Source organism: Ranitomeya variabilis, chromosome 1 (genome assembly GCF_051348905.1).
Source record: "Ranitomeya variabilis isolate aRanVar5 chromosome 1, aRanVar5.hap1, whole genome shotgun sequence".
Taxonomy (NCBI): Eukaryota; Metazoa; Chordata; class Amphibia; order Anura; family Dendrobatidae; genus Ranitomeya; species Ranitomeya variabilis.
Genome location: NC_135232.1, coordinates 1136237139 through 1136257391, shown reverse-complemented (window position 1 = coordinate 1136257391; position 20253 = coordinate 1136237139). Strand labels below are relative to the sequence as shown.

The window sequence follows — 20253 nt, the reverse complement described above, 5'->3', positions numbered from 1 at the left end:
AATATCAACTCACAGCACTATACTTATCCTTTACTGGTTATTAAAAAGTGGGAGCCCTAAAGAAATGATGTGGTGCCCCCTACAATTAATAACCAGCATAGGCTAGGAAGTCTGCTGGCGGCTAATATTAATAGGCAAGGAAGGGGCCAACAACAGTAAAAACAACAGATCTCATGCACCCCAGAACCCAGAAAAGGCGCATCCATAAGATGGCATGCTGATCACTAGGGATGTGACTGCTAGTACCTCCACTAATCCTGAGAATGGGGCTCTGAAAATCCCCATTAGATTGAGCAGTGGTCACATATGTGCCACCACTCTATTCATTGTCTATGTGTCTGGCTATACCATAGGCAATGTTTTAGAATCCTACTCTCTGGATCAGTGAGAATCACAGTGGTTGGATCCCCAGCAGTCAGCATAACATCACCTTATCTTGTGAAAATTAGATTGCTTGCCAAGCTGGTGTAACGTGGTGGAAGGCAGTAGCCCTGGTCGAGGTGCTAATCTGTGGCACCCCAGCATGTTACATGACAGTGGAGGTCCTGACTAGGTGTGTGGACTTCTGCTGTGAGAGCCTTACGCCTGTGCAGGCAACATGTAACTGGTGTTGTGGGTTTGCCAGGACCGGATGTTTCACAGTTCAATGAGGGAGACCACCATTGAAAAATATATATTTTTTTACTGAATGGTAACTTGGTATGGGTTATATACAAGACATAGAGGGTACACAGGCTTATGAACGTTTCCTTAATGGGAACCTGTCAGCAGGATTGTGCACAGTAACCTACACACAGTGTGTAGGTTACTGTACACAATCCTGCTGACAGGTTCCCTTTAACATTTTCCATACTTCACCACAACCCAGTCCTCATCAACAAGTGTCATCTACTTGTTCTGTGTTTCCTTGTCCTCTTTCCGCTACTGGTGCCCTGGTATTTCCGCTTGGGACCCTTTACCAGTCCTGTGTACTCAGTCCTGTTTAGACCCATTACTTTCCAGCGTTACAAGCTCGGAGTCTCCACTCTTAGGACTCGTTTCCAGAAGGCCACTCTGTCTCTCTGTCACTTAGGCTCGGGATCTCGCTATCTCTTCTCTTCGGTCTCCTCTCATTTAGGATCACCCTCGAATGCAGCACTGTTCACCTTGGACCTTGCAGTCCACTCACGATGCACTCCAGGTCCTATCTGTCTTCTTAGCAGAAAACAGTCACTTTCCCTTACACTAGCTCCTTCCACTTTGGGCTAGTCCCAAACATTAACTCAAACTGTTCCTATAGTCAAACTACACATAAGTAATGCACATCAAAATACACAAAGCAGTTCACATTACATATCATTAACACTTATCACATTACACAATCTTCAACAACAAAACCCCTTATAAAATGACTGCATGGTGCTCATGGAGCGCCCCCACACCGCCGCAGGGCCGAGGGGTACCCGGAGCCGGGCCTCTGAGTCTCAGTTCTGGGGTTGTCACGGTGGCTAGACCCGGTCCGTGGCCCTGTCTGTCAGTGGGGGACGTCCGGTGCAATAAGTGGTGTAACGGTGCAGTTGTGGGGTGCAGGTCGCGGTAAATAATGAGGACACCAGGTTGCAGTCTCTTTACCTCTTTACTGAAGGTTTTGGAGACCTCAGTCCAGAGCGCTGTTAACTGGGTTGTCAGAGACCGGCCGGTCCAAAGGCACATCAGGAGTTCTCTTTACAGGTGGGAATCAGTGTCTACCTTCTAGCGCTATGTGTTGTAGTTCTTCCCTGCTGAGCTCCCGGGATAGTCCTCACAACTGTTTCTGTCTGTCTCTGATGTTCGCTTTCTCCGTCCCCCAGATGATATGGTAGGACGCACCCGTATGACGGGGTAGGCCTGGAGTTCTTCCGGGACCCTAGAGTCGCCCCTCTCCCACAGCTGCCTCCGTTGTCTGCTTAGGTGTTAAGTGAGACAGCCAACCTGTAATTAGCTGTCCGGCCGTGGTTTGCAGTAGTACTTAAAGTCTCTTACTTGCTCGGCGTTCCGGCCACCGACTGTTTGCGCCTCAGAAGGATGTTGCCTCGGTCTAACAGCACGACTCCTTCTGGTTCTAATTCCTCTTTACTGTATTCCCGTTGTTCACTGGTTTGTTCTGCTCTGAGGAGTCTGCCAGGATCCCATCCCTGACAGGTCCTCTCACTAGCTCTTCCCAGCTACTTCTCCCTGTCTTCCTGTCCAACCCCCAGTTTTACCAGAGTTGTGAGGAGTGGCCTACTAGATAGGACCACCCCCCCTGGTGGCCGGAGTGTGAAGTGTGGTGTGAGTGTACCTGGTCAGAGAAACTCCTTAGTGCAATCAGACGTACCATAGCTCCCCATAGTGGCGGAGCCACAGTACTGCAACAACCAGGACTCTGGGGTGCTGCACTCCCCCCCGGTTAAATCCAGTACTCCGGGACTGGGAAAACAAGAACAATAATACATGTTAACAGGAAACACACAAATTTTTGAAATAGCATAACAATTGAACATAACTATGCTTCCCTTTACGGGAGGTGAGGATTCTTGAACGTTGCAAAAGTTAGGTCATGCACAGTTTATGACTCTCAGTTCAGTGGTTCAAACAGCGGGGACCCCGGGTAAACAAAGGGGTCCCCCTTATGAAAGTTTTTGAGCAATTCACCGTCCATTACTCTAGTGTCCATTTAAAAACCTGTAACAAAAAGATATGCATACAAACATTTTCAATTAAATAGCAGCCCTTATCAATACCTCCAAGTTTTGTAGCGGAGGGGAGTTTGATTTTGAGTGCTGCGTGTGGACCTTCGCAGCGCAGGGGTTGCTATTGGCCTAACAGGGCCCGCTATGCTTGCTACCGCTGGTGTAGTGCACTGTCTTCTAACTACACTTCTAGTGAGTCTGGGTAGCACTGGCAGGTTGGGGCTCTCAGAGCTGCGGTTATCAACAGTGGGTACAGCAGATTCACTGATAGCAGAGGGAGGATTTGCCGGCTCAATGGTTGGCATGGCTTCATCAGGTAAGGCTTGTTGAGGTAGCGGGGCCAGATGATCTGGTACCACCATCGTTTCTGGCGGGTCCGGCTGTTGAAACATTATGACAGGTACCACGACGGCTTGGTTTATCTGAGTCCAGGACTGGGGAAAGTCACCAAGGACAGTATGGAACATCTTCTCCTTTTCCACCGGCGGGGAGATTTCTGGGGCCGTGCCCCTCTCTTTTAACTTATCGGGGCAGACCTTAAGGTGATCCCTGGATACCGCTGTCGAGGTCTCCCCTCTGTCCTTGCTGATGAGACAGACCTTTGTGTTGTCGAAGTCGGATGGCAGGATGGTATACGGTTCTGCTTCCCATTGGTCATCGAGCTTGTGTAATCTCCTCTTTCGTTTAAGTACTTGCTCACCAGGTGACAGGGGAATCGCAGGAGCGTGTTGGTTGTAGTCCCTTTCTTGCTTCTGCCTAGCCTGGGCGAGACTTCTCTCTACACACTCCTGTACTTCACAGTACCTTCGCTGCCTTTCTGCATCCCAATCTGCATCCGGCGAGGTATCTTCGGGTACTAGGACCCCCATGTCCAGATCAACGGGTAACCGACTAGACCTTCCTCGCATCAGGTACGCTGGAGTACAGTTGGTGGAACTTACTGGGATGTGGTTGTACATATCCACCAAGTCAGGCAACTTTGTCGGCCACAGGTTCCGTTCCTCCACAGGCAAGGTCTTCAATAAATCGATTACTACCTGGTTCATCTTCTCACACATCCCGTTGGTTTGAGGGTGGTACGGTGTAGTTCTGATCTTCTTACACCCGTACAACTGGCAGAATTCTTGGAACACTTCCGCTTCGAATGCAGGCCCCTGATCGGTCAGTACTTTCTCTGGGTAGCCATGGGGCCTACAAAAGTGCTGCTGGAAGGCCCTGGCGGCAGTCCTAGCTGTTAGATCCTTGACAGGCACAACCACCAAAAACCTGGAGTAGTGGTCCACGATGGTAAGGGCGTAGATATAGCCCGACCGGCTAGGTGTCAGCTTCACATGATCCAGCGCGACCAGTTCGAGCGGCCGTTTGGTGATGATAGGCCGCAGGGGAGCCCGTTGACTGTCACGGTCCTTCCTGCGCAGACTACATGGACCACACTCCCGACACCACTTCTCAATGGTTCTCTTCATGCCAATCCAATAGAACCTCCCTCGGAGCAGCTTCTCCAGCTTCCTCCATCCGAAGTGTCCGGCTCCATCATGGTAGGCTCCCAGAACCATGGGCGCATCTCGCCTTGGCACCACTATCTGCCACACCAATTCATGAGTACGTGGGTCGATGCTCCTCCTGCACAACTTGCCATCATGGATAAACAGTTTGCTTCTCCCCTTCCACAGCTGTTGGGTTTCTTGTGGATCATCTGGGCCAGGGTGCAACCCAGCCTGCGTCAAGAGTTCCTTCACCTGACGGACCGCGGGGTCACTATCCTGGGTTTCTGCCCATCCGTGGTGGGGCAGGGGATTCAGCGTGGCATCCGGTTGGTTCTTGTGCCTGTTCTTCACATGGTGAGAGTTCTGAGTGGCTTTGGGGCGATGGAAGGCAGGCAGCTCCACCTCTTCAAGTGCCTCCGGGTCTTCTCCCACTTCTGGTAAATTGGGCATTCGGGACAGAGCATCGGCATTGGCATTCTGGTGTCCTGCCCGATATTTGATGGTGAAATCATAGTTGGACAGCCGGGCCATCCACCGCTGTTCCAAAGCCCCGAGTTTGGCAGTATCCAGATGCGTTAGCGGATTGTTGTCCGTGAAGACGGTGAATTTCGCGGAGGCCAGGTAGTGCTTAAACCTCTCTGTCACTGCCCAGACAAGGGCAAGGAATTCCAGTTTGAAGGAACTGTAGTTGTCAGGGTTCCTTTCCGTGGGACGGAGTTTCCTGCTGGCGTAAGCGATCACTCTTTCTTTGCCTTTCTGGACTTGAGACAGCACGGCTCCTAGTCCCACATTACTGGCATCTGTGTACAGCACAAACGGTTGGTCGTATTCGGGGTAAGCCAGTACCTCTTCTCCCGTCAGCGCCGACTTCAAGCAGGTGAAGGATTCCTCCAGCTCCCCGTTCCAGTCAAAGGGGGTGTTCTTCCCCTTGGTCTTCTTTGGTTGGCCCACCAACAGGTTTTGCAAGGGTGCGGCCTTCTTGGTGAAGTCTTTAATGAACCTCCGGTAATAGCCTACCAGCCCGAGGAACTGCCGGACTTCGTGGAGGTCACTGGGCTTTGGCCAGTCCTTGATCACTGTGACCTTGTCGGGGTCTGGGGCCACTCCTTCAGCGCTCACCACATGGCCCAGGTACTGCACTTTAGGTTTCAGCAGATGACACTTGGACGGTTTCACTTTTAGGCCGAAGTTGGACAAGGCTTCAAACACCTCGGCCAGGTGCTTCAGATGGTCTTCGTAGGTTTTAGAGAAGACTATGACGTCATCCAGATATAGCAGCACGGTTTCAAAGTTCAGGTGTCCCAGGCAGCACTCCATCATCCTCTGGAACGTTCCGGGAGCATTGCACAATCCGAAGGGCATGTAGTTGAACTCACAGAGACCCATTGGCGTCGTGAAGGCCGTCTTCTCTTTGTCCGCCTCCGCTACAGGAACCTGCCAGTACCCACTGGTGAGATCTAAGGTAGAGAAGTAGTTAGCAGATTTTAAGGCAGCCAGAGACTCCTCTATCCTGGGCAGTGGGTATGCGTCCTTATGTGTAATGCGATTCAACTGCCTGTAATCAACACACATCCTCATTGTACCATCTTTCTTTTTAACAAGGACTAACGGAGCTGCCCAGGGGCTACAGCTGTCTCTCACCACCCCAGCCTCCTTCATTTCCCGTAACATGTCCTTGGCACACTGGTAATGAGCTGGGGGTACAGGGCGATATCTCTCTTTTATGGGTCGGTGATCTCCCGTGGGGATGTGATGTTGGATCCCTTTCACCTGCCCAAAATCTGAGGGGTGTTTGCTGAATACCTGCTCGTACTCGTGTACCACCCTGTAAGCCCCCTGTATTTGATGAGATGGGGTAGAGTCAGTGCCCACATGCAATTCCCGACACCAGTCTTTCGAGTGCTCTGCAGAACCTTTGTTCTCCGCCACGTTTGACGGGACCAAGGGTTCAGGTGTCTGTATTACACTATTATTGACAGTGAACAGTTTGGCGAGCGTGGTATACTTGGTTAGGTGGACCTCTTCCTCCCGACTCAGACATGGCTGACCCTTCCTCCCACGAACCTGCTGGAGGTCGGAGTTCCTCTTCCGGGATTGGCGCCTTACCGCGCTTTCCGTTCCGCGCTTCTTTTGGCTGATTCCGCCCACGTAGCTAAGGCTCCTCCCTCCGTGCGCGGCAATGGCGAATTTTGGCGGTAAATGGCAATACACAGTCTTTTCAATAAAGTACAATTCAAGCGCAATAAATCACAGTTCCAAGGCACACATGACCTGATTCTTCAGGCTTAAGTAGATCCTGTTCGTGACGCCAAGTTGGAGCGCCCCCACACCGCCGCAGGGCCGAGGGGTACCCGGAGCCGGGCCTCTGAGTCTCAGTTCTGGGGTTGTCACGGTGGCTAGACCCGGTCCGTGGCCCTGTCTGTCAGTGGGGGACGTCCGGTGCAATAAGTGGTGTTGTAACGGTGCAGTTGTGGGGTGCAGGTCGCGGTAAATAATGAGGACACCAGGTTGCAGTCTCTTTACCTCTTTACTGAAGGTTTTGGAGACCTCAGTCCAGAGCGCTGTTAACTGGGTTGTCAGAGACCGGCCGGTCCAAAGGCACATCAGGAGTTCTCTTTACAGGTGGGAATCAGTGTCTACCTGCTAGCGCTGGGTGTTGTAGTTCTTCCCTGCTGAGCTCCCGGGATAGTCCTCACAACTGTTTCTGTCTGTCTCTGATGTTCGCTTTCTCCGTCCCCCAGATGATATGGTAGGACGCACCCGTATGACGGGGTAGGCCTGGAGTTCTTCCGGGACCCTAGAGTCGCCCCTCTCCCACAGCTGCCTCCGTTGTCTGCTTAGGTGTTAAGTGAGACAGCCAACCTGTAATTAGCTGTCCGGCCGTGGTTTGCAGTGTACTTAAAGTCTCTTACTTGCTCGGCGTTCCGGCCACCGACTGTTTGCGCCTCAGAAGGATGTTGCCTCGGTCTAACAGCACGACTCCTTCTGGTTCTAATTCCTCTTTACTGTATTCCCGTTGTTCACTGGTTTGTTCTGCTCTGAGGAGTCTGCCAGGATCCCATCCCTGACAGGTCCTCTCACTAGCTCTTCCCAGCTACTTCTCCCTGTCTTCCTGTCCAACCCCCAGTTTTACCAGAGTTGTGAGGAGTGGCCTACTAGATAGGACCACCCCCCCTGGTGGCCGGAGTGTGAAGTGTGGTGTGAGTGTACCTGGTCAGAGAAACTCCTTAGTGCAATCAGACGTCCATAGCTCCCCATAGTGGCGGAGCCACAGTACTGCAACAACCAGGACTCTGGGGTGCTGCACTCACATAAAACTGGACGAGCTCTTTAAGAACTAACATGATACAAGGTGACAGTTGGTACCACAGACAGTCGTTGTCGTGGAGCAGTTGTCACTCTGATGGCAGCTCGGTGACAGCTTGTTTTATGGCTCCCTGGAAAATACACTGCGCAGGATGTGTCCCCTTCTAATAATACACTTGTGGCCTCCTTGTGCTCACAGCTCTCCTGGACGGGCAGCCTAATAATAGTAGACCCCTTTGTGTAGGGTTGCCCCCCACATGGCAGATGTAACAATGCACCGAGGACCCTTCATCAACATTCCACACGGATATTTAGTGAGGGTCACATAACAGTAGCCCTATAACCATGGGACGTCCGCAGCTCCTCACAACGGAAAGCTACCGCCCTGGGGTATAATACCGCATGATTATATATAGTGCAGGATTATGTATCCAACAATTAGGAAGTGCTTATAAAAATATACAAAAGATGTTACAGAGGGGACAAAACAACACAGTATTTACAGTTACATCAAATAAAAGGGATATAAACAAAAGAAAGTTACTACACCTGTGGACATAGGAATGGCGCAGATCTCGCAATGTGAAGCACTCCATTTAGGAAATGGTGCAGTTCTTACAGCAAGCTGCATCTCCCAGTAGTGAACAAAGGTTTAAAGTCAGAATTTGCTTTTACCAGGTACCTGCTACTCCCCAGGTGACCTCGGATGGGGGCCGGTAAATGAGAGGCAGGGTCAGGTACCAAAAATTATGAAATCCTCAATTTTATGGATTTCTGCCCCCTGAAGGTCCCAGGCGGAAGATATAAATGCCATATTTCCAATCATGATTTTAGCTTTCGATACATATGATACATGGCATATACAACTGGCCAATACCAACTCTGGGCTGACGGGCAGAACACACAGCAATGCAAGTGCATGGAAAATCTACATCTGTCACAAAAAACAATATTAATATCTGCTTTGTGGCTCAGCCAGAGTTCAGCCTTTTCTCTCTGTAGTTCTTCGAAGACAGGAACGCTTATTTGCAAAGGGGAGAAAAGTACAACCTACTGTTTCCTCTGTTTCCACAATCCATGTCTGCTCTCCATCAGATAACCTACTTCAGTTGCCTGTTCACAACAGCCTACCTCGTCCATAGCATGGACAGCAGGACCCCTCTATGTCCAGATGTAACATCAACCCCCCAGTAGTCAGAGAATCCTCTTACCCACTACTCTTATAGTCACAGCTACCTCACCACTGACCAGTAAACACAACAGCACCCCATTTCCAAAATAGTCACAGCTAGCACTCACAACTTTTCCCTAGTAGTCACAACAGATCCCCAATTCTCATACACCCTTTACCTATTAGTCATAGCAGCCACCTCACCATTTCCCACCTCCCCAGTAGTCACAGCAGACCCCCCAGTTCCCCAATAGTCATAGCAGCTCACAGATTTCCCCAGTATTCACAACACCCACTCTGAGCTCCCCAGTAGTCACAGCAGCCATCCGAGTTCCCCAGTAGTCACAGCAGCCATCCCAAGCTCCCCAGTAGTCACAACAGCCGCCCCAAGCTTCCCAGTAGTCACAGCAGCCATCCTTTCCAATGTATTCAGGAGGCAATGACAACAGATACTGTAGCCAAGATCAACTAGTAGATATAGTCTTGACTTATTGCTTTTCACCCCTAGGTTCTCCATTGGACTTCGTGGAAATGGGTCGTGGGAACATCAGTGGGACAGAAAATGTCCAAAGTGAAAATCCTCTACCCATCAAAATCTCTCTGATAAAAAATGTAAATAATAACAACATATATAAGAAATGTATGAAGGGACCACCTCCATGTAATCCTGAAGATCTCATCACAGGGACAAGAATCATAAACTTGTCCACCAAGTCCAAGACTCTGGACTTCCAGAATGGAAATGGACATGAGCTACATAAGAGAAGCCATCACAAGATACAGATCTCCAGTATAACATCCCACCAGCCGCTCGCTGGCCAAAAGTCCAGATCCTTCCAAATCACACATCATCAAGACAAAACAAAGACAAATGTGGGAAATAGGAAGGAAGTTTTCACATTCTGGTCAACAAAGGCTGAGGCTCAAGAAAGTCCAGTGGTCAAGACTTCTCCCGCCAAGACAAGTGGAGGTCACAGAAGTCTTACATCTAAAAATCCCGCTGTCAGTACGCCTACAGATCAGGGCAGGGCAGGAGGTCAATGGAGGAAAGCAGCAAACCCCTGTAAGAGGAGAAGACGACAAGAGCTGTTGTCAGCGGCAGACTTTACCCACATTGATGATCATGTTCTCTCTGTGAGCAGTCAGGTATTACGAATAGGACCCTGCTCTCTAGTGATGGGAAAAGGCTGCATTCTCAGTAATGTCACCGCTCTCTAGTGTTGGATAGGCTGAATTCTCAGTGATGTCACCACTCTCTAGTGATGGGAAAGGCTGCATTCTCAGTGATGTCACCGCTCTCTAGTGTTGGATAGGGTGCATTCTCAGTGATGTCACCACTCTCTAGTGATGGATAGGCTGCATTCTCAGTGGTCACCGCTCTCTAGTTGTAATGACCAGAGGTCCGAATAAGATCCAGTGAGTCACAAACCAAGACTAAGGCAGAAATCTCCAACAGTTGTTTACTCAAAGGCAAAATAACTAAGGTAGTATGGAGAATACTAAGGCAGATGCACCCCAAAGATACACCAATTCAGCATCAGCTGAAATCACTGTGCCACTCCAAGGTCTCCTGAGAAGTGTATGCTCCAACAGGCTAATTATCAATTTACCTAACAGAACAACTCAATACAAGAACAAGTGTAAATTGATTGTAGTGCAGTCAAGGGAGCCCCTGGAATGGCACACTGAGTATAACTTATACACATATAATATTAACGATTAAACACTCTGAACAGGAATACCCGGGTATCTATGACTATGGTACCGTATCCTGAGATAGATCTCGTCTCAGGCAGGAATCTGCACAGGCTGCAGCCAGTCCACTTCTTCAGCGCCAATAAGTTACAGCAGGCTCCTCTGTCTTGTCGGCCGATGCCGAGCCCAAACGCCGGGGACTTAGTTTGGTGGCCTCACGATGTTGTCTCTGCTTCTGTAGCTCCTAGAAATGCTCCCACAACAACCCGTCCGTCTCTATATCAGCAGTCTGTCCAAACTTGTTTCTCCACTCAATACACAGGGACTCCACAGACTCTCAAATACGTACTGAGTTTCCAGTGAAGTCTCAGTCTTCCAAAATAAAAGGTTAGTTCTTCTCCAGAAAAACGTTAGCAACAAAAAGTCTCTCACAGGGTTAAATAAAAGGTTAGCTCTTCTCCAGAAAAACGTTACCAACAAAAAGTCTCTCAAAAGCTTTTTCTCCAACACACTCGCAGTAAATCCACACAGTCTCTTGCTATATCACTGCAGCTTCTCCTTCTCTTCCCGCTTTTTCTGCTCTCACTTCCTTATCTGACACTTTACACACAGGACACCAGACCCCACCCACCAGCACACATTGTCTCCGGGAGTCTGGCAGTGTCTGTCCCCTGCTGCAGCAGGCAAAAACCACAGGGTCCTAGTGCTCTCTCAGTGGGACTACAGTTCACCCTCTTACATGCCACCGCACTAGAGGTTGGCGTCCTCGACACACCTTCCCACTCAAATTCATCCTGAGCATATCGCTGAGGCGGTATTCCTGCCGTAGATCGTGTAGTTCTCCTACATCAACAGGTGCAACCCTAGGGGGAGCTAAAGTCTCTTCCATGGTCGTGTTAGCGGACGCAAGTGGAGTTGTCTCCTCCTGCGGCTCGTCAGGACCAAGCAGTTGACCTGACGCGCTCTCCTCAACAGCATCCTCCACATTCCCAACATTCTCATCACACAAGGCCAGATTGGCCACAGGGGGCAAATAAACAGGTGCAGGATTAAGCACACCATCAAATTCAAGATCATTCAGATTTCCCGCCCCTTGGGACATGGCCTCTGGCTCTAGGGGGATAGGCGCCGAATCTTCAAACCAGCACCGTTGTAGCATGTTACGGTGCAAATTACGGGTTGGCCCCCCCGTCCCCACCGGTTCGACCTTGTACACTGGAATCTCAGGATTCACCTGTTTTTTTATCAGATACGGTATCGCCTCCCATCGGTCACTCAGCTTCCCTGACTGTCGTTTTGTCCTCACCAACACTCTGTCTCCCGGAGAGAACAATTCTGTTTGTACGGGTCGCGTGTCCCTATGAACCACCTGGAGAAGGCGGTCGCCCACCACCTGATGCACCACCCTCAACCGCCGCCGATGCTCTCGTACCCACTCGGATGCAGTCCAAAGGGGGACGGAGGAGGGATCTGGCATGTTCAAATCCTCAATGTCTCGGCCAGGTCTACCAAACATCAACATGTGTGGCGAGTAACCAGTAGTACTGTGCACCCTGTTATTGTAAGCCCACATCAATTCGGGGAGATACTCAGGCTAGCGTGTCTGTTGCTGACTCTCTAAGGACCTCAACATTTGCAACAAGGTCCGATTAAAACGCTCACACGCCCCGTTACCCTGAGGGTGGTAAGGCGTTGTTCTCGACTGCTCGATACCATAGAGCTGGTGCAACTCCTTCATCAGCGTCCCCTGAAAGCAGGCCCCTTGATCTGAATGTACTCTCTGCGGACACCCGAACACTTGGAAGAAATGTCGGCACACGGCCTCAGCCGCCGACTTGGCCGTCTGATCTCTTGTCGGCACCGCTACAGCATACTTGGTAAAGTGATCTGTCATCGCCAGGCAATAGGAATACCCTGATGTAGAGTACCCTATCAACACGTAGTCAATCATGAGTAGCTCCAGCGGAGCTGAAGTCTTAATAGACTGTGTGGGAGCCCGCTGCTCAGGGCTTTTGTTGAGCCCACAAATTCGGCACTGCCGACACGCGTCTGTCACCATCCCTCCCAACTCAGGGCAGTAGAGGACTCGCTGCAACCACTGAAGTGTCTTTTCACTTCCGAAATGGGCCCCCTTCTCATGCGCCCACTGGACCCATCCCCACAGGAATTATCAGTTGGTACCGATGCTGCAGCTCCGATGGCAGGTACACCTTAAGTTACGATACAAAAGACCTTGTTCCACACACAATTTATCCCATTGTCGAAGGAGTTTAATTCCTTCCATGGACAACTGAGCCTTGTCCTCTGCACGGGGCCAGACCTTGTTTTGTACCCAACGGCGCACAAGTGCAACGTCCGGACACTCGTCCTGGACTTTTGTCCAATCTGAGGGTGTTTTACCCAGGACACAGGGCATCCCGGTGGCCACCCCACTTGAGTGTACCACACTTTGGAAGATAGGTATCTGCCCCAAAGCTGGAGTTTCAGTGTCCTCAAGTTGTTCATCAACATCTTCCCCTGATGACCCAAGGGGCACTCTTGACAATGCGTCTGCATTGCCGTTTTCTCGACCCGAGCGAAATTTAATGCGGTAATTGAACTTGGCTAGTCTGGCGACCCACCGCTGCTCCAAGGCTCCCAGTTTTGCATTCTCTAAGTGGGCTAGCGGGTTGTTATCTGTCATGACTAGCACCTCAGCTCCTGTAAGATACTCGGCGAAGCGTTCTGTCATTGCCCACACCAGGGCCAGCAATTCCAGCCGGAATGAGCTGTAGTTAGCCGGATTTTGCTCGGAGTCTCTTAAAGACCTGCTGCCATAAGAAATCACTCACTCTCGGCCGTCCTGCACCTGTGCTAGTACTGCCCCCAACCCATGGAGACTACCATCGGTATACAACAAAAAAGGGATGTCAAACCGGGCGTATGCCAGCAATGGGGCACTTGTTAGGGCGGTTTTCACTTCATCAAATGCCTTTTTCTGTAGGGGTCCCCATGGAATGGGCCGATTTCGAGGACCCAGCGCTGTCCCTCTCAAAAGTTCGTTCAAGGGACTCACCACTTGTGAGAATTTAGGCACAAACCGCCGATAGTATCCTGCTAGGCCCAGGAAGGCCCGCACTTCCCGCAGGTTACAAGGAGGTGGCCACTCTTGTACCGCCTTAATCTTACTGGCTATCGGTAGTACCCCATCCGGGGTCACCAGATGCCCCAAATATTCAATCTGGTCTCGTAACAGTTGACATTTTTTTGGCTTTATTTTCAGACCGTAGCTCTTGAGCCGCCGGAGAACTTGACGCAGCTTCTCCAGATGATCTTCAAATGAGGTTCCGAACACCACAATGTCGTCTAGATATATCAGGACTGATTCAAAATTTAGATCGCCTAAGCAATGTTCCATCAGGCGTTGGAAGGTTCCCGGGGCGGTAGCGAGGCCAAAGGGCATCCGGTTAAACTCAAAGAGCCCCATTGGCAAGACAAATGCCGTCTTGGCCCGATCTTTTTCAGCCATTGGGACCTGCCAGTACCCGCTTGCCAAATCCAACGTTGAGAAATACTTGGCCCGACCCAGGGCCGACAGGGATTCTTCAATACGGGGTAAAGGATATGCGTCCCGTACGGTGTGGGCGTTCAATTTCCGATAGTCCACACAAAATCAGAGTGTCCCATCCTTCTTGCGGATCAAGACTACAGGGGCCGCCCAGGGACTCCGGCTCTCTCGGATCACTTGGTTGTCCAGCATACTGGCCACCATGCTTTTCACCTCTTGATAGAGCGCCAGAGGAATTTGTCGATATCTTTCTCTAATGGGTGGAGTATCCCCCGTTGGAATCTCATGCTCAATCGTCTGGGTACACCCGAAGTCCTCTCCATGTCGGGAAAAGGTCTCTTGATGTTCCCACAAAACTCTCTCCAACTGCTCCAACTGCACGGGGGTCAGCTTCTCCCGATCCACTCCCATCTGCTCCATGATCACATGACCATTCCATTCCTCCGTAGGAGGCTCAGTCCGGCCTACCTCGACCGCAAATGTCCAGGATGACTGTTGGTCTGGTCGCAGTTCGAATCCTGCATTTTCCAGCACCTTCTCTGCCGGCACAAACAGTTCAGACAGTATGGTTCCAGCGGGAATTGCAACAGCTTCATCTATAACATTGATGCATCGGACCGGCACTCGTCCATTCTTCACAATCGCCAAAGACCGGGCCACATGTACCTTGGCAAATGAGGAACTCTCTTGGGCGGGCTCAAGTAGCACTTCAAGCCCATTCAATCTCTGTGCAGCTCCCACCGGCAGCATTAAGAGTTCCTCTTGTCTGGGTCCCAGCAGGATCGGGGCCCACGATGGCACTCGAACCCGGCCCACCCGGCCACCTGGGACCGCACTTTTCAGCAAGTCGCAACTCAGCACTAGACGGTGTAGAATTCTCTGTGTAGGTCGGTGTCTTGTCGAACGGGCCCAGTATCGGGGTCCTTCACTGGCATACATCTGGTGATTCAAGTCTCGCAGCACGTTCATTCCGAGCGTCACCTCCATCCCTCTTCTAGGGGGGTGATCCACCAGTACTACCCCTTTCTGCCCCAGCTCTTGACCAAACATTTTTAGTTGCATCCACACGATCCCCTTGACTGACAGTTGCCCATTATTTGCGGCGGTCAGTCGTATCACTCGGCCATCCTCTGGAATCACTAGTCGACTGAAGTATCTCTCATATACTTCTAGAGGCATTATAGTACATTCGGATCCCGTGTCAACCAAGCACCTCATCTTCCGCCCTTCAAACTCTGCTTCTATCACTGGACTACATGCAAACAAATCTTGCTCATTCCGTCGAGGGCTTTGTTCGGGTGGGGCCGCTGCTGCTTGCCCTCTCATGGCAGCGGCCGGAAGTTTAAAGCCGGCGACGGGGTTTCTGGGGCCGCAAGCGTCTGGCAGTAACGAGAGATGTGTCCCTGGCACCCACACTTCCAGCAGGTGATTGTTCCGCGTGGACGAGGGCTTGACTCATTCTGATAGGACGACCTGGTCATCTGTGGGGTCACCGTTCCAGGGGGTGGGGCAGGAGGCCCCCGTGAGGGGGTAGAGGCGGGATCAACTGTCAGTTGAGACAATTTTAGCTTCAACTCCTTCACCTCAGCACGCAAAGCTTGTACCACGCTTACCAGCCCCTCTCCCTCTGACCCTGATGACCCACCTTCCTCCAGCTGGGCACTGTTCACTGACCCCTCGGGCACATGGGCAGATTTCTCTTCCCTTTCCACTGCAGCTCGGTAAACCTGCCAGAAAGATCATTCTGGTGCAACCCGGGCCATTTCCAACAGTTTGTCCCGGAGAAGTCTATTGGCTAAACCGGTGATGAATTGATCCCGGAGCAAGCGGTCTACCTCCCGGAACGCTCCCATGGCCCCCGGGTCTAGTCGCTGCATCTCATTCAACGTCTCTTGCAAGATATTAGAGTACTGCATCAGGGACTCGCACTCTCTCTGGGGACGATTAAAGAATAGAGACCGAAGCTGGGCCACACGCGCTCGGCCCCCCAAACTCCCCTCTAACAGTTCCAAAATCTTTTCTAATATATCCCTCTCTGATTCTGGGTGCACCATCACCATACGCCTAATATCGCCCTCCAGGGCATTTAATGCCAGCTCAGCGCGTAACGCGGGGGTCAAATTACACATGCGCAGAATGCTCCGGATCCTCTCGGCCAAATCTTGCAATGCCATATTGCGCCCGTCGTATTTCGGCATGTGCTGAAGTAAAGCTCCTACAGGCACATACCCTCCCGGAGTCACCGCGGCTGCCAGGGGAACCCCAACCCCCGAGGGAGATGCGGATACAGCGGGGTCATTTCTACCCTCGCCCTCGTCCATGACAAACACTGGATCCTGCCAACTACGCCAAAAATGTAATGACCAGAGGTCCGAATAAGATCCAGTGAGTCACAAACCAAGACTAAGGCAGAAATCTCCAACAGTTGTTTACTCAAAGGCAAAATAACTAAGGTAGTATGGAGAATACTAAGGCAGATGCACCCCAAAGATACACCAATTCAGCATCAGCTGAAATCACTGTGCCACTCCAAGGTCTCCTGAGAAGTGTATGCTCCAACAGGCTAATTATCAATTTACCTAACAGAACAACTCAATACAAGAACAAGTGTAAATTGATTGTAGTGCAGTCAAGGGAGCCCCTGGAATGGCACACTGAGTATAACTTATACACATCTAATATTAACGATTAAACACTCTGAACAGGGATACCCGGGTATCTATGACTATGGTACCGTATCCTGAGATAGATCTCGTCTCAGGCAGGAATCTGCACAGGCTGCAGCCAGTCCACTTCTTCAGCGCCAATAAGTTACAGCAGGCTCCTCTGTCTTGTCGGCCGATGCCGAGCCCAAACGCCGGGGACTTAGTTTGGTGGCCTCACGATGTTGTCTCTGCTTCTGTAGCTCCTAGAAATGCTCCCACAACAACCCGTCCGTCTCTATATCAGCAGTCTGTCCAAACTTGTTTCTCCACTCAATGCACAGGGACTCCACAGACTCTCAAACACGTACTGAGTTTCCAGTGAAGTCTCAGTCTTCCAAAATAAAAGGTTAGTTCTTCTCCAGAAAAACGTTAGCAACAAAAAGTCTCTCACAGGGTTAGATAAAAGGTTAGCTCTTCTCCAGAAAAACGTAAGCAACAAAAAGTCTCTCAAAAGCTTTTTCTCCAACACACTCGCAGTAAATCCACACAGTCTCTTGCTATATCACTGCAGCTTCTCCTTCTCTTCCCGCTTTTTCTGCTCTCACTTCCTTATCTGACACTTTACACACAGGACACCAGACCCCACCCACCAGCACACATTGTCTCCGGGAGTCTGGCAGTGTCTGTCCCCTGCTGCAGCAGGCAAAAACCACAGGGTCCTAGTGCTCTCTCAGTGGGACTACAGTTCACCCTCTTACATAGTGATGGATAGGCTGCATTCTCAGTGATGTCACCGCTCTCTAGTGATGGATAGGCTGCATTCTCAGTGATGTCACCACTCTCTAGTGATGGATAGGCTGCATTCTCAGTGGTCACCGCTCTCTAGTGATGGATAGGCTGCATTCTCAGTGGTCACCGCTCTCTATTGATGGATAGGCTGCATTCTCAGTGATGTCACCGCTCTCTAGTGATGGATAGGCTGCATTCTCAGTGGTCACCGCTCTCTATTGATGGATAGGCTGCATTCTCAGTGACGTCACCACTCTCTAATGATGGATAGGCTGCATTCTCAGTGATGTCACCACTCTCTAGTGATGGATAGGCTGCATTCTCAGTGATGTCACCACTCTCTAGTGTTGGACAGGCTGCATTCTCAGTGATGTCACTGCTCTCTAGTGATGGATAGGCTGCATTCTCAGTGATGTCACCACTCTCTAGTGATGGATAGGCTGCATTCTCAGTGATGTCACTGCTCTCTAGTGTTGGATAGGCTGCATTCTCAGTGATGTCACCACTCTCTAGTGATGGATAGGCTGCATTCTCAGTGATGTCACCACTCTCTAGTGATGGATAGGCTGCATTCTCAGTGATGTCACCGCTCTCTAGTGATGGATAGGCTGCATTCTCAGTGATGTCACTGCTCTCTAGTGATGGATAGGCTGCATTCTCAGTGATGTCACCGCTCTCTAGTCAATGGATAGGCTGTATTCTCAGTGATGTCACCGCTCTCTAGTGATGGATAGGCTGCATTCTCAGTGATGTCACCGCTATACAGTAAATGAATAGGCTACATTCTCATTGATGTCACCGATCTCTAGTGTTGGATAGGCTGCATTCTCAGTGATGTCACTGCTCTCTAGTGATGGATAGGAGGGATTCTCAGTGATGTCACCGCTCTCTAGTGAATGGACAGGCTGTATTCTCAGTGATGTCACCGCTCTCTAGTGAATGGACAGGCTGCATTCTCAATGATGTCACCGCTCTTTAGTGATGGATAGGCTGCATTCTCAGTGATGTCACTGCTCTCTAGTGATGGATAGGCTGCATTCTCAGTGATGTCACCGCTCTCTAGTGATGGATAGGCTGCATTCTCAGTGATGTCACTGCTCTCTAGTGATGGATAGGCTGCATTCTCAGTGATGTCACCTGTTATGATCCTAGTGGCAAGGATCGCAGGTCGGACTAGCTAAGTAACTGAACAGACGACTAGCTCTGGGGAAGTGGTAACTTGATTGACCGCAACCTGATCCTATCCGCAAACAACTATAGGTAGCCGTGGAACGTTACCTGAAAATCCTAGACGTCTCTTCACGGCCTGAGAAACTGACTATTCCTGGAGGGAAAGAAAGTCCTCTCTTGCCTCAGTGGAATGACCCCAAAGATATAGAATAGCCCCCCACAAATATTAACGGTGAGTTAAGGGGAAAGCACAAACACAGAGATGAAATTAGATTTAGCAAATGAGGCCCGCTAATACTAGATAGCAGAAAATAGGAAGGGAACTGTGCGGTCAATAAAAAAACACTATTCAAAATTTCCACGCAGAGATTGCTCGAGCCCCCGCACCAACTAACGGTGCGGGGGAAGCAACTCCGTACCCCAGAGCTTACCAGCAACAAGAAATCACATATTAGCAAGCTGGACTAGACTCATCATACACAGAAATCATATTGCAGGCAGATGAGAAAAAAATATTCAAACAGAACTTAGCTTATCCTGAAGAGGCAGAAAACGAGATAATCAGGAGTAATCAGAATAGCACTGAATACATTGACAGCCGGCAACAAGTGGAAGTGAAGCAGAGCTATAAATAGGAGCCTCCCTGGTGAATAACGAGGCAGCTGATCCAGCCAGACCCGCAGGATAATAAACCAAACCACCAGGGGGAGCCAAAAAACCAAAGTCACACAATACCATCTGTGACCACAAGAGGGAGCCTGAAAACGGAGTTCACAACAGTCACCGCTCTCTAGTGATGGATAGGCTGCATTCTCAGTGATGTCACCGCTCTCTAGTGATGGATAGGCTGCATTCTCAGTGATGTCACCGCTCTCTAGTCAATGGATAGGCTGCATTCTCAGTGATGTCACCGCTCTCTAGTGATGGATAGGCTGCATTCTCAGTGATGTCACCGCTCTATAGTAAATGAATAGGCTACATTCTCATTGATGTCACCGATCTCTAGTGTTGGATAGGCTGCATTCTCAGTGATGTCACTGCTCTCTAGTGATGGATAGGAGGCATTCTCAGTGATGTCACCGCTCTCTAGTGATGGATAGGCTGCATTCTCAGTGATGTCACCGCTCTCTAGTCAATGGATAGGCTGCATTCTCATTGATGTCACCGATCTCTAGTGATGGACAGGCTGCAATCTCAGTGATGTCACCACTCTCTAGTGATGGATAGGAGGCATTCCCAATGATGTCACAGCTCTCTAGTAAATGGATAGGCTGCATTCTCAGTGATATCACCGCTCTCTAGTGAATGGATAGGAGGCATTCCCATTGATGTCACCACTCTCTAGTGATGGATAGGAGGCATTCCCAATGATATCACAGCTCTCTAGTAAATGGATAGGAGGCATTCCCATTGATGTCACCACTCTCTAGTGATGGATAGGAGGCATTCCCAGTGATGTCACCACTCTCTAGTGAAGGATAGGCTGCATTCTCAGTGATGTCACTGATCTCTAGTGATGGATAGGCTGCAATCTCAGTGATGTCACCGCTCTCTAGTGAATGAATAGTCTGCATTCTCAGTGATATCACCGCTCTCTAGTGAATGAATAGGCTGCATTCTCAGTGATGTCATTGCTCTCTAGTGAATGGATAGGTTGTATTCTCAGTGAAGTCACTGCTCGCTAGTGAATGGATAGATTGCATTCTCAGTGATATCACCGCTCTCTAGTGATGTATAGGCTGCATTCTTAGTA

General features: G+C 50.2%; 1 protein-coding gene across 1 annotated transcript in view; it reads left to right on the top strand.

Moving 5' to 3' along the window:
• The first annotated feature begins 9171 nt into the window (after window positions 1-9171).
• Window positions 9172-20253, top strand: part of LOC143793069 (kyphoscoliosis peptidase-like) — an 83063-nt gene continuing 71981 nt past the window's right edge. The window contains exon 1 of the mRNA XM_077279681.1: window positions 9172-9800. Coding sequence (XP_077135796.1) covers window positions 9186-9800 — 615 coding nt within the window. The 5' untranslated portion in view covers window positions 9172-9185. The remainder of the gene's footprint in view (window positions 9801-20253) is intronic.